A 15,658-nucleotide genomic window follows, 5' to 3' on the forward strand; every position below is an offset into this window, starting at 1 on the left:
TTCTCTTCAATTAAGGCCATTTCATTGCTAAATTTCAACTTTGTACCCATAGCCTTTATAGGACTGGAGCTTTTCATGGAAGAGGTCACAAGAATTATATAATGATAAATAAATGTTTGCTTACTCTTTTTGTACTTAGTCTGAGCCATTTTTGCTGAAATTTTCACCTCTTCCTCCCCCACGCACACATTTGGGCAAAATCCAGTCTTGAGAAATTTCTTCCTGGAAGGGGCACATTTTTTATAAAGTTGCAAGTGTCAGAGAATGGAAATCATTGTCACCTAAACTATAGCAACCTAGTGATGGTAATGGTACACCTATATTACTTTGCAGTAAAGTAGTACGGTTTATATAGCATAAAATAGACAATAATAAAATGCTAAAAGCCAGAACAAATGACATCCTTTAAAAGGAAAAAATAAAGGAGGATTAGATAATGGAGTCTGACTGTTGAAAACAAGAAAATTTCTGATCAAGCAACATCAACTATAATCTTTCAGCAGTGGGGATGGATGAGGTGACGGAGAGCAGTAAGGGGAGTCAACTGCAAACCTTTACAGCCCAGCCCAGGTTCAGTCATTTGTTCACCTAAGAAGTCATAGTAGAACCCCTAGAAGGTGGATGATGTCAGAATACAGGTGCCTTTCAGGATATGGTCAAAGGGAAAGATCTCTCAGGTAACCATGTTTCTAAGAATTAATGGCACTGAAGAGAACCATTTCAAGCCTCTTTATTTGGTCCTTAATTGATGAGCTCTCAGTAGTACACTGAATTATTTACAATGAACATGGCTGTGACTCTGCAGCTTGTTGACACAATCCAGCTCCAGTGAAATCACTGGAAATTGGTAGCATAGGCCTCATCAGGCATTAATTTCACTCTCATTGGTGTGCTGCAGTGATCAAAAGTTATACTTACAGTAAAGACTGAGTTCTAGCACGGAGAGGACTTCCTGTTAGGGCTCCCTGCAGCCACTTTTGAAATAGAGGGTTATGGTGTTGCAAACACTACTTGTTTTCTCTGAGCTTGTTAAGTCTGGTTGGTGTTGTCCATGCTCTTTCTGGTGCTCCTTATGGCATATTATTGCAAGTGAGACAGTCAGGGAACAGAAGGATTGACCAAGCTGTAAAGTTAGAGATAGCAAGGTGACCCAAGGTCGTCTTTTCCAGCTCCTTGGCCAGGAAAGAACAGTTCTCTATATCATATTTCCTTGTGCATTGTCCAGTATGCTCTGAACCCTTTCAGGCTGGGACCATCAGCAATTGGACGACGTGTGCTATAATATAATAGATCAGGGGTGGCCAAACTGTGGCTCATGAGCCACATGCAGCTCTTTTACAGTTCAAGTGCTGCTTTGGTGCCCGCCCCCCATTCTCTACCTACCAGACTGGCGGGGGGAGCTCGGGACCTCTGCCTTGCAGCGGGGTGGTGGGATAGGGGCTTCTGCCCCATGGGAAGGAGGATCTCCTGGCTACAGCCCCGCAGGGCGGATCTGACGGGGCTCGGGGCTTCAGCAGGAGCGGGGCTGAAACCCTGAGCTCTGTCAGGAACCTTCTGTGGTGAAGCCCTGAGCCTCACCAGGTGTGCCCCAGCTCTCCAACTTCTGAAGATTGTCATATTCGGCTCAGAGGATGAGTAGGTTTGGCCACCCCTGTAATAGACAGTGAGCTGGATTGTGACTAAAGTGCTTAGGTCTCCCTAATTCCTGTGAATATAGAGATTACCATCATGCCCCACCTTAAACTGCAATTTTATGACACTATTTTATACAAATTTTAAACCTGATTCCTTTGTTGTTATTTTAGAGGTTTGAGTTGTAAAGTCTCTTTCATGCTGTGGGATTTGTTCTTTGGTTTGTTTTTCTTCTAAAATCCTTGGGTTGTCAAAAATATGGAAGTCTAAATTGGAAATTCTCATGACAATGTCTGGGAAATGGGACATTGACTGTAGTGGCTTCCCTGTGCTCACATGTTCTTTACATTTCAGTCTTCTAATTATGTTTACAAAATGTCTCATTTTAGAAAAGCAGTGTGTGCACTAACCAGGGCCTTTCGTGAATAAATTGGCAAACAGGTCATACACTGAAAAAGTCATCCAAATCCACCGGGCTTTTTATTTTGAAGTCAGTCTATGGTATCTTTTTTCCTCCTCCCACCTGCCCCTTTGTGGCCACAAAGCTGAGTAGCTGGAGTCCAGGGCATTGAATGTCAGGGAGGCTGGTTGATGAGTGTCTGTTTAGTCTCATTGCAGGGCGAAATGCCATCATTAATTCATTACCCAGCTGCCTGTCAAATAAATTGGCAATTACGTCCACCGCGGAAGCTTGGAATTCAGTAAATAGCACGTTACCATCTCAGAGTCGTTGAGAGATGTAAAGGGAAAAATTAAGCATCACCGTGTTTGTTTCAGTAGCAGATGACAAGGGGCAGCACATTGGTGCTGTGATGTAGTGATGAAAAGCTTGGAAAGGGCTGGTAATGAGCTATGTGGATTGGAACGTGTTAAAAACCATCACTGACTTTCCATTTTGTCTTTGTGTTTTATTGCAGAGCTCAGCTCCTTCCAGCTTGGGAACAGGCTACTTTGTAAGTGTATCTCAACTTCAACACATGTGCCTCTGAAAAAAATTAGCATTACTGCTGAAAAGAGAGCTCTTTATTATGTTGAAATAAGCATAAATAACCAACCTTAGTCTGCCTGATAGCTTTACTGATCATCTTCCATTCCTATTGTAGGTAATCAATTATAGCTAGAATTCCAGACCTGCTGGACAATGGTTTTATAACTTGATCTTATCAGGTTAATTAATATATATAAATTACCACTATATTTAATTTGTCTGATAGGATTGTGTTTCATACTGCTTGTTACTATGCCTCAGTTTACATAGTTCTGATATGGGATTCAAGCATCTTGATTCTTCCTCACTCCAGTGTTTTTTATAGATTCACAGGTTCTAAACCCAGATGGACCCATTATGATCTATTTGTACTTTGACCTGCTGCATTATATAAGCAACTTGAATGTCAAGCAGTGATTTCTACACAAAGACCCATAACTAGTGGTTAAACTAGAGTATACATTTTAGCAAGACACTAGTGGCACTCGTTTGATTCCAGTAGAGTTATGCTACTTTTACATTAATATGAGAAGAGAATGATCAGTCAGTCTTGGGCCTCAATCTTATCTATTACAGAAAGTGTGATTTTTATTTTGTTTACTGTTAAGACTTATTCTATCACCATTGAATCCAGTGGACAGTTTCTTTCTTCGGTATTTTTATATTGAACGTGGTTACTCCTCTTTTCAGTGTAATTTACGGTATATTCCCCAAGCAGGGTGTATTTCTGCCTTTCTAATATCTGTAGACGAAATAGATCATTACATATTTCTGAAAACAGGTGGGTAAAATGCAATTAGACTTTTCCCACAGCGTGTGCTGTGTATAGTTAATAGTGTAATCAGAAGCTGCTCCCATCTTTTCATCAAACACAGGGGAAAAGAAAACGGTACACAATCCATGATGAAGAAACTTTAAAGTATTTCTGTCCAGATTCCCAGAGTGCAATGTTCTTTCATTAGTACATGGTGAAATTAGTTACTTACTGTAGGGTCTGTGATCCTGCACAGAAAGATATGAGACTAAACTGGATAACAAATGACCTGACATGTAAAGGGTAAAATGCAAGCACAAAAATTGCTTAGCATTTGGAGGCTTGCCATGTCCTGCTGAATTGAAGTCGGACTTCAGCCTAAAGACTTCTGCCAGTGGAAAGGTATGAAGAGAGCATTAGCAGTTGAAGAAGGTTGGTGGTAGTTCCCATTACTGTAGCAAAATCCAAATTGCTTTAAGATGAGAAGAAACAGCAAACGCTGTTTCATTCCTTTAGCCTCTCCCTACCCCATTATGTATCATGCATATTTGGGGGGGGGGGAATCTCTGCAACATCTTAGGAATTATCTTGAATAAAGGCTAAAACTTGAGTATCTTTCCATAGTCTAGCGGAAGTGCCATCCTTTGTGACTGGACAATTTTTACCACTATGAAGAGGAGTACCGATAGGTTCTGGAATGGGTTAGATACAGTCTAAGAACAAGAGGTTTGTTAATTTTTAAAGCCTTGTCTCCTTATTGTGGGAGCTGAATATACATGGATGTGAGAGTACACGTTCAGCTTAATATTTAGGAAGCAGAGCGAACAGAAGAAAAGCCATCTGCTATTCTTTTACACCATATTGTATGTGGGTTGGTCCACTACAGTGAAAATCTGGAGGGTGTCAGCATCCCCTGTGCTTCATCCAAAAGCTTTAAAGTTTCCAATTCTCCAAAGTTAAGAGTGACAAAAAACAACAAGAAGAGGTTTTGAAGAAGAGGTGCCAACACATTCGCATTTTTAATGCTGTTGTTTGAGATGGGCTTGGGGTGGGGGCCAGACCGCTTAAGTTTCACTAGTGTGTTGTGCTTAACTGTGTATAGTCTCAGTGATATTTTGCTTTTTCTTCCTATACCACCAATAGTTAATGCTGTCGTGTAGCTATCCTGCTAAAGTAATTTTTACACTTAAACAATTTTGGATGAAACTTGAAGGTTCCCCACCCCGCTTTATTTTGGAAAGAGTTGTTTTTAGGATTATCTTGCTAATTTTTTTTTAAAAAGCCCATAACATTATTAACTTACATGGAGCAAATATAACCCAGATGTGTTCAGCAGTACCAGACAATGAGAAAAATGCTCCGAAATGATCCGCTCAGCATGTGTTTCTGATAAATGCAATTATTGTATTATCAAAATGCAAAAGAATATGAACTTGAATAGATGTTTTTACAAAGCCTTTAACCAGCAAGAGCCTGGTTGTCTTATTGCTTTAGCTTGAATCCAGACTGTCAGAACCATGGCTCTTAGAGCAGAGTCTCAATTAAAACAACATGGGCTTTTTTGTTCAGTCAATAATAAAGGCTCTTTACCTTCAGAAACATTGTGGTTTGGTATATGTTGTACTACAATGTTACAGAGAGCCCCATGACACACCAGAAGAAACATCTACATCAGGTAAGTGAAAACGGGCTGATGGTTTTAGCTTCATCAGACACCCAGTTCTGAGGCCTAACTTGGAAAGCCAGATGGAAGCAGATCTCCTACAGAACAGAGTGAGCTTTGAGGTATGGATAAAGCAGCAAAGATTTGCTGGTAAATTAAGAATTAATGAAATCTTTCTTCCTCTCTAGCTCAGTATTTTAATCATCCGGCCCTGTTGCTGTTTCTACCTCCCCCTTCCTCTTCAGTAACATTTGACAGTAGTACCCCTTCAACCGACAGGCATCCTTCTGTTTTCATTGCTGAGGAAAGTCACCCTCCCTGTGTACCAGACACTCTGTCCACACCCTTTCTAGGAAAGCAAGCTGAGGTGTTGACTGATGCATCTGTCGTGAAATCGATAGGCAACTCAGATGACATAATGGGCATGCCCACACTTACGAAGCGTTGCTATCTTTTCTGTCCTCCTTGAGCTCCCTTTTTGAAAGTCTGGGTGGTCCATGACGTGTGCCTCCTTGTCAGTCACTCCTTGGCTTTGAGTAGCAAGGATCCTTCATCTCCATTTAGTTCTGTTGCTTTTTAAAGTGATTCAAACGCATCAGGTTTAAATGGAAGTTCATAGATGAGAACATAAGCAAATATAGTTTTTTAGATCAAACCTATTGGAATAAATGCTTAAACTAGACAAAATAGAAAACCCCAGAGCACTTTCACCTTTTGGGAGCTTTGGTGAATGCTTGCCCTTAATATATGTGCTCATTTATCACATGCACACTCACACAGGAGCTACTATTCTCCCTATAATTAGAGTTGTAGATTATTTGCAATCTATATCCTAATACTGTTGACATGTAAAATGTCGTGTAGTTGTAACCGTGTCGGTCCCAGGATATTAGAGCGACAAGGTGGGTTTGGTAATATCTTTTATTGGACCAACTTCTGTTGGTGAGAGAGATGAGCTTTCAAGCTGCCCAGAGCTTTTCTTCAGATCAGAAGAATTCTGGGTAGCTCGAAAGCTTTTCTCGAGAAGCTGGTCCAATAAAAGGTATTACCTCATGTCTCATGTAAATTGAATGTATATTGGACTAGTCTGCCTTTTCATTACCAGCAAGAAGAGCATTCTTCTTTTCCATTCTGAATGTTTTCAGCTGAATAATATGTCGTCTAGTGAACAGCCAAAATTCTATCTGCGTTATTCTCTATGTAGTCCCTATGTAAAATGGTAGCAATGAGGCAAATCCATTCTTCACTGAAGTCACTGAGAGTTTTTTGCCTGAATAAATAGTGTGTTTATGACTATGTATTTGGCCTAGTGTTTCTTAGCACTTCCATGGTATAAAATGCTAACATTGTTCGTATACACATCAAAATCAAGTGTGTCTTGTAAAGCATGAATATGGGCATATGTTTTGATTTGGTGGTTCCTATATCTCTCTTGCTTGTGTGCGCAACATGCAGTATAGCAAAAATGGCTGTTCGCTCCCTTTGTTATCCATAGAACCTTGCTGGTAACATTGCTTGTTTAGGGTAATACTCTAAAGCTGATACCATGCCCCAGTAACACAAACCTGTTTTTATAAAATAAGACAGGGCCATCATCATTTGCAATTTCTTCTCAAAACCTTTTTAGATTTCAAAACCAGTTAGCGTATGTAAGATTTTTTTTTAAACCCCTCTAAGTGTCCCTGATTTCTGTATCAGAGATTGAGATGTGCATAATTGCGATTTGAATAACAGCCTTGCGTTTTTCTCTCATTTGAGTACAATAAATGATTTTGGCAGGTTGAGTTCTGCCATTTTAGCATCATAAGTCACATGAAACCAAACCCACATTAGAGAATTGGAGCAGGTTTGGTTGTTTGTAAGAAAATAAAACAGACATCAGAATCTAAATTATTGAATAGTTTTTTTTCCTGAAGAACAAAATGTATCCCAAAATTGTTAAAAATTACCTGATTCATCAGCTTGTGTTAGTTCCTGATGAACTTAGTTTGTCCTTTCTCTTATTGAAGTGGTTTGTAGCATATTTGTGATTTGATACTTAGGGTTTGTCTTATTTTTATTTATGTATGTATGTATGTTTTGGTTTATTTTCTATTAGGATTTCAGTTTTTCTCCATATACGCAATGGTTGGTGGGGTTTGAGGTTGGATACTGGCTGGTAGCCAAAGTCACTTTTTTTGAGTGCGGGGCATGGAGAGCAAGGGGACTATCGTGGAAAAAAACCTGAAGCATTTTAAAATAAAAAGGAAAAAAAAAGTGTCTGGTTGGCTTTGACCTTTGTTCTCTACTCAAGAAAAAATGTGTTCTCCCCTTCCACCCACCCACCCCCCTTTAAAGAAGAAAAAATCTCTGATTTGCCCCGAGGCTGGTAACTCAGTTCAGCAGATGTTTGCATAATTATGACATGCCACTGGGATACCATGTTGTACAATGATTCATTTCCTTGCACAGTGCTCCAGAAATCCATCCCATGAAGAGCAAGTGAACAACCAACCACGTAGGGTAAATCCAGAAAAATCCAAGCAACTGGCTAAAAGGAATGAATCTCAACTACGTTTCCGTGCATTGCAGGAATGCATACCAAGTCATAGACTAGAGGAGCAATGTGGACTAGGGTCGCCAATTTTGGTTGGACATATTCCTGGAGGTTTCATCACATGACAGTCTTTAAATTAAAGATTAATCTTTAATTCCTGGAGACTCCAGGACAATCCTGGAGGGCTGGCAAACCTAATGTGGTCTTGGGTACACTAAAGTGTACTCCAAGTTTGTACACTCCTGTTTTAGACACAACGTGTAACCAATATTTTTTTCCTCCATTGACTGTGTATTTGAATCTGAACAATCTTAAGAAGAGCAGTGGTCCTCAACTAGGGGTATGTGTACCTCTGGAGGTACGCAGATGTCTTGCAGGGGGTACATCAACTCATCTAGATATTTGTCTAGTTTTAAAACAGGCTACATACGTCAGTACAAACTAAAATTTCATACAGACAATGTCTTGTTTATATTCCTTTATATACTATATACTGAAATGTAAGTATAGTATTTATATTCCAATTGATTTTTAATTATATGATAGAAATAAGGAAGTAAGCAATTTTTCAGTAATAGTGTGCTGTGACACGTCTGTATTTTTGTCTCATTTTGTAAGCAAATACTTAAATGAAGTGAAACTTGGGGGTACACAAGACAAATTGGACTCCTGAAAGGGGTACGGTAGTCTGGAAAGGTTGAGAGCTACTGAAGTAGAGCCTTTACTTCTATTTAATTCCTTGTGATGGTCAGGTTTGATAAGCTAACTAGAGTGTGTTAAGGACACTACTCTACTCTAGGAGTGTAAAGAAGGCGCTTCATTTCAATAGAGTAGGAAACGTGTAGCTTGGATACCCAAAGCATCATTTGAAACAAGTTTAAAAAATGCAACCAGGGCTTCTTATGGAAGGAATGTACTCTTTTAATGCTGTGTGTCACATTTTCCCTGTAGTCAGCGATGGCAGTAAACAGAAGTTATTGGTGTTGCAGCCAGCTCGAGACACTTAACTCTTATCTGCAGTGCTTGACTTGCTTATGTGTTTTGCTCACGTAAAAAGGTTTGTCCATTTTGAAAATACAATGGATTTTTACAAAAGCACCCAAGCGACTGGCTGTTTAGATGCACCACAGTCAATAAACTGTCATGATGTCCTCTACGAACGCATTTGAAAAGACGACTCCTGTTACCCGGTGTTTGGCACTGTAAATCATTCTTAATAAATCCTAACTTACTTAGCAGGCTAATGAATGATTTCCAACTTTCTCACAGTAATTAGCTTGGTATAATTTCAAAGGGTATATACCGTACTGCATTTCAGCCCTATTTTAAATCACTGTGTGCCTGTTTGGGAAGAAAAATACTGTTCCTTTAAGAGACATCTAAGAGCTTACAACCAAAATCGCCTGGCCGTAATCAAGGAAGCTCCCTACTCTGCCCTGGGGCTGGCCTGCATAAACAAGAGGAGGAAATTGAATATGGGAATGAACAGATTTCATTATAGGTGGGCTGCCACGTGTTGCGGTTTTTCTCTTTCAGATGACTAGCTGGACCAGGGTCCAGAGACTGTTTTGCTGACTCAGTTTGAGAGTTTAGAAGCATGGCTCTGAGGTAGGGGCCTTATGAACTTTTGCAGAGACTTCTTCCCTAAAGCCTTCTTCAAATGACATAATCTTTTGTTAATTTGTTTTGGGTCCTTCTGCACCAGCCTGTTCTGGGACCTAGTACACCATTCTTTACAGGAAAAAAAAAAAAAAGCTAACAACCCTATATTGTAAATCTAGTTATGTTTTCAGATGCAAGAATAATGAACAAGATTCCCAATAGAAATCTCTCTGCGAGTTATGGTTTTCTGTTAGGGTTTGTAAATAGTAATGCAGCAAATTTAGAATTGAGCAGTGAAACCAGATAGTTGTGACAGTTTTTATTTATTTGAAATCTTTTAGATGTTGCCTTTTATTTTCCAGAAACCACTGAAAATGCAGTGCACTTGAAACAGGTGGTATAAGTGATACAGCACCATTACCAAATAGACATGATATGCAATAACATCTACCCCGGGTCACTTAATTTTAATTCTTGTAAACTTCAGTGGTGTTCTCAGCATAGCTTCATTCAAAGAATTGGGGGGGGGCATATTAGAGATAATGTGACCATCAAAGCAAATAGGACACCAATGGCAGGCAACTGTATTTCCCAAATCCGATTAATAATGATGACAATTGTAAGTGGAACACAAGCTGCTACTTTTCATGAGCAAAACTCCACAGTTCTTTTGGGGTGTAGTATAAAGTATCTAGTTGAAATGAGAGGAATATTTAGGTAGGCAGAATGGAATTATTCAGGTTGAAATGTGAGCAGGACACAAGGGCTAACCTCCTTCCCTCAGCTCTATTATGAACAGAAATGATGTTGCAATCCTTCTCAAAGGGTACGTCCATACTACCCGCCCGGGTCGGCGGGTAGCGATAGACTTCTCGGAGTTCGATATATCGCGTCTCATCTAGACACGATATATCGAACTCCGAACGCGCTCCCGTTGACTCCGGAACTCCACCACCGCGAACGGTGGTGGTGGAGTCGACGGGGGAGCCGCGGACTTCGATCCCGCGACGTGAGGACGGGTAAGTACTTCGAACTTGCGTACCTTAGTTCGAAACACCCCCCCAGTGTAGACCAGGCCAAAGATGCTACTTCAAGCTTCATAGAACCCACCGTGCCATGAATTACTGTTGTGAAAATACTACATTGTATTCAAAGAGCTACTTTACGGACATCTATCCTCTCAAACCCCATTATGAAATAGATAAGCAAATATTGTCCACATCTTAACTAAAAGAAAACTGAGGCAGAATTCAAGTGACATACCCAAGTAAGCAGAACTGAGGTCAGAAATCAGAATCAACCTTTGGCCTGAATCCCAGATCAACCTTTGGCCTGTTGAACCAGTGGTTTTCCACTGGCAGACCCCCGCTTCTTGCAAATGTAATCAACACATGTCCCACTGGTATGATTAACTACACTGGAATCCTCCCCCCCCCCCACCCGGGTGTTCATTTGACTCACTGAGAGGGTGGCCCGAACTAGGCTACATGGCCTTCCTGAGAACAAAGAGTTCCTCCATTATTTGCAAGTGGTGGGTAGAGGGTTGCGTTAGCAATTGTCAAAACCTTAGCAGGGCATAATTGCTTTCCTCTTCTCATAATTATCAGAGGGGTAGCCGTGTTAGTCTGGATCTGTAAAAGCAACAAAGAATCCTGTGGCACCTTATAGACTAACAGACGTTCTGCAGCATGAGCTTTCGTGGGTGAATACCCACTTCTTCAGATGCAAGACTTCTTTGTTGCTTCTCATAATTAGTTCACCTTTTCAATGAGCTTCTGAGTAAACTTCCCTGAATTGCCCAGCCTCTTAATCAACCTTTATCCAAACCTGTTTTTTAAAAAGAAATCAAAATTCATTTTGTTACATAATAAAACATGATTTTTGTCACTTTCCACTTCTAAAGATGACAAGGGGTTTATTCAAGCAGCAGACAGGGTGAGATTTGCTGTTGTTCTAGAAGTAGTCTGTCAAACTCACTGTGTTACAATGTAGCTTATTTTTTATTATTATTTTGCATCAGCCTGGAATAAGTATATTCTTGGCTCATCAGCTCTTGTGAAGCAAAAAGAATTATTTTGTGTTTTCTTTCTTTTTCTCTCCCCTCCCTCCTTTTTATAACATGTGACACAAATTGCAAACGTGAAGCTGAATAATAAAGAATTGCTTCACTGATTGCTAAACATACATTATGGTGCTTTTAAACTCATTTCAGGTCATCGTGCCGCAAATTAGTTTGATTGCAAGCAGTTAAGCTGTCATATACAAAGCCTTCTTCCTCCTAGGGTCTCAGTTTCAAATCATTAAAACGGAATGCTCAGAAGCGCACAGTGTATGTATTGTGCATTTAATGTTTTGGTGGAAAGCAGTATTGTGTCTCTTGGGATGTCTCACTACCATTTCAGGGATAGCAAAGGACTGTGTAATCCCCAAGAAGAGACCACTTCAATGATAGGCATGGTTTTAATGGCTCTTTATCATCATCTTTAAAAGGTTGTCAATTGCGCCACACACAAACCAGGGGTGGCGTCCTGCTCTTCTTACTCAGGATGTAAGATCTATGAGGATTTTTAGCTACCCAAGTGAGTAGAGCAGCATTAGACCACTTTATTTTTCTCAATCCTATGTGAATTAGGCGAGATTCTCTGCTGTGGTGATGGAAGGGGGAGAGCATCAAAACAAACGTTTCATATTTTTCCCTAAACAAACCACCATAGAGATTTTTTCAGGTTTCTGTATCCTTTTTGCTGTAGCTTATACATGGACTGTATTTCTGAGACTAGCTGAGTGGCACACTATTCTGTGCAAATGTTTGATATTATTCCAAAGAGTGCATTATTCCAAAAATGTCTCAGAGAAATTATTTGCCTTTGTGTTTCTGAGACGGGTTTGTGAGAGTGATTCCTTGCATCTTCACTGCTGAGGTTCAGACATTAGAACTAATAGAGTGCTGTGGTGGGACCAGGGGTGAAAATTCATCCCTATCCAGAGAGCCACAAGAACTAGGCCTTTGCACCACTTAAATGGTGCATGGCATTACATTGGCCTTCTGTACAGGGATGAATTTGACACCCATAGAACAAATTTGGTGACCCCAAGAGTCAATATTACCAGCAATTCAGCCCTAGCTGGGACTACCAGGAGAAAAGACAGTATAAAAGCCTCTAATGAGGCATGAGGTGCTGTACAGAGTATGTACATGATACGTATTTATATGAGCAAAACCAAAGCCATGAGATACAGTATGACAAATTTTTGGGACATGATCAAAACTGGTGGTTTGGTTTTGCTTTTTTCTAGATAAATATATTTTGTTTCGCTTGCTCTCTCTTATTTTGGTTGAGTATATTTATTAAGGCCACATCGGTCAGAAAACTCACTTTCCTGCCAAACCTGCAAATACGGACATGTTGCTGGTGTGACTTAGTGAATGAAGCCCTGTTCTTACTATTCTGTGCCAGGGTTACGTTGGGAGTCATCTTGGTTTGGTGGAAATTAGGCACACAGCTCCTATTACTACCTGTGTGAGCACTTTGCCTGATCTCCATGCATCACTATGGAAGGGTCTTTGTTGAGATCTTTCTGTCTGCCTTGATTTAAAACACACCTTTGCCCGATTGGAAGCAAATAGAATTAAAGAAACTTTGAAATAAATGAATTAAATAAATTGTGCCTTTCTCAAAAATTAGTGCTGGAGCAAACATTGGTCTATTCCTCCTTTGTTTCACGTTGAAGGATGGTAGGATTGGACCTTAGGAGGAAAAAGCATCTCCTGATTGCAAGAATTAAGCCCAAATTGCATAGAAAAGAGTTCAATCCTCTTTCTCAGCCTTTTATGTCAGAGCTCAAAATTGCTGTCTGATAAAATGTAGGACACCAGATTGAATTACTTCATTGAACCACTGCTGTCCCCTGTTAATGGTAATTGCGCGGATATAGCGGTCTTTCTTGGCAACATCTCAGATATTTACCTCCCACTGTTTTTCAATTCAGACCTTTGATGAAAATATTCCCAGTACTTCTTTAAAGCAGACACCCAACTGTCTTTCTTGACAAAGGCAAGGTCTCTAAATCAGATCCTGACAATTTGTGACACAGCAGTCTATCTAAATCACCTTTTACCTATGTCACCATGTCATTTCCTGAAGAGAAAGTGTCCGTCAGAGGAGGGTTTCTGAAGGCTGGGAGCTCTGAGATTCTGTGCTTTGGAAGAGGGAGAAACAGGAGATTCGTGTGTTTGTCTCAGTGGAAGTAATTAGATGAAAGCTTGTAATGCTGCGATGCATGCTGTAATGATTCTTTATAAATATTTGGAGGTACTTTGTCCGTAAGGAAAATATTATTAGGTTATTACTACTATCAGCCCACTGAGAAGTGAAGTGTTTTCTTGAAGGCTGTTGTTTTGACAATGGCCAATGTGTAAAACAAAGAAGCAGAGCAAATGTTTTCTTAACTGCACCCAGGGGTTAAGATGCATCCAACTGTGGTTGGGAGCTTATTCATCTCTTGCTATCTCATCTCCGTGCACAAGCCTAACTACCCTTCCACAGAGATGTGGCTGAACCACTCAGTTAAGATTAACACTATTGTTTCAAGACATCATGCATCATAGTAAATAGCCTTTGATATGTGCAATGTGAGGCCTGTAATAGCGGCCCTTGGGAAGTTCTATTGTTGTGTCCCGAAAACATGGCAAAGAAATGCAGAGCATTTGCTGCAGATCTAGAAGACTTCCTCACTGCATGTATTAGCTGTCTTCTGTTTTGCTTTTGGTATTAGAGATGAACAAGTAGTGCCACTGATGGGATAGGTGTGGAGTGCTATTGTGATAATTGTATTGGGGGGGAAATCATGAATTCACCTGTATTTGCAAATAAAGGGGAAGTAATTTATTTAAAAGTTGCCATGAAATTCATCCAATTTGTCCTGGAACAAAATTTAACCATTTGCAGTATTAAGCTTTTTAAGGCAAGAACTGTGCCTTCCTGTATGTTTGTGCAGTGCATAGACCAATGGGCCTCTGGATGCTTCTATAATAGAACTGTTTAATATAAATCATAATGTGGATTGATCGGTTTGCATTAGAAACTGCAGAGAGCTTTGCAGCCCAAGCAGACACCTTGCATATTGAAATATCATGTACTAGCTCCATTTGCATAGGAGGTTTGCTCCCCATTGCCAGTGAGTCTGTGCCCATAAGGGATTGTAATGAAAGATGAGCGCAGGGAATATTTATTACTGCTGTAGCATGTACATAAATGGGAGCCACAATGGTTGCAGAATGTAAAGTTTGTGTGCAGAGTGGGGTCACGATACCACTCTTTCGCCTGGAGCCAGTTGGAAGCATTGCAAGCGGAAGGCTGGACTGTTGAGAGAGAAGGGGATTATGGATTGAGTTTCGAGGAACGATTTTCCAAGTGACACTTAGGACTTCCTTACTAAGCAATTGAAAGAGCTAGGAAGGGAAAGGAGAGGAGAGGAATTAAAGCCACATACCACAACTTTTTTTTACCAAGTGCTTTTAGAAGAACCATTTTTAGATGTTCCACTTCTGTCCTTTTCTCCGTTAGAAAAAAAAAATTATAAAAATCACAGCACCATAATAAACAGAAGGGAGAAAGAGACCATATCCAGTACTTAGCATTTTTCTTTCTTTCTTTCATGAGGCTCCTCGAGATGGCCGAGTTCAGACGCCTAGATCTGAAGCTAGTGTAGTAATAATGAACTAGTTGCAGTCTCTTCCTTCCCGTCTGTGGAAACTCTCCTTTGAGCATTACAAGAATTGACACGTTCAACAAAAATCTTTCAGCAACTGCAGCACCAGCTCCCCAACTCTGTCCAGTACACAGAATCTGAGCATGAAAAATTGGCAAGGCAGATGCTGGAAAAGAAATAAATGTGCTTGTGAGACACTTTAAAAGGTGGGAAAGTGCTGCTGCAGGTCCATCTGCAGAAAAATCACTTACCTTTGGTGGCAATTTCCATCCATTCTCCCCCCAAAAGTCAACATCTGGCATGCAGGATTGTTTCCACCTTGAAGTGGCAGCTGCATCAAAGGCAATTCACTTTTACAGGACAGACTGGATGCATAAGCAAGCCTGAACCCAATGCTGGCACATTAATATTTGAGCATCTTCTGAAGGAGTGTACTGCAGTGTTGGTGGGGTTGCCGGCCTCAAGGAGCCAGCCGTGAAGCCTGGGGATGCTATTAAACACCACCCAGGTCTTGTTTTCTCTTTCCCTATCCCCACTTCTCCACTGAACACAAACTGTGAAAAGTCCAAGAACTGCTGCAGTGTCAACAGGAGCTAAATTACTTGCAGCTGGTGAATGCCACCTGTGCCTGTCAAACTTCAGCCAAATCAATCTCTTCCCCAGAGCACCCCGTAGTGGGGAATCCAAAAGCCATTCAGAGCAGGGCAATGCTTAGCTAGGAGAGAGGGGGAGCGAAAGTAAGAGTTCTCGCTCCAGAGCCGAGCCCGTTGT

General features: G+C 40.5%; 1 protein-coding gene across 15 annotated transcripts in view; it reads left to right on the forward strand.

Moving 5' to 3' along the window:
* The window catches only part of AUTS2 (activator of transcription and developmental regulator AUTS2), a 1,174,081-nt gene that overhangs the window by 686,383 nt on the left and 472,040 nt on the right, over positions 1–15,658 (forward strand). For all 15 annotated transcript variants that reach the window (XM_039507742.1, XM_039507744.1, XM_039507745.1 and 12 more), the window contains one exon: positions 2,550–2,585. In XM_039507742.1, coding sequence (XP_039363676.1) covers positions 2,550–2,585 — 36 coding nt within the window. The remainder of the gene's footprint in view (positions 1–2,549; positions 2,586–15,658) is intronic.

Source organism: Mauremys reevesii, linkage group 20 (assembly GCF_016161935.1).
Source record: "Mauremys reevesii isolate NIE-2019 linkage group 20, ASM1616193v1, whole genome shotgun sequence".
NCBI lineage: Eukaryota > Metazoa > Chordata > Testudines > Geoemydidae > Mauremys > Mauremys reevesii.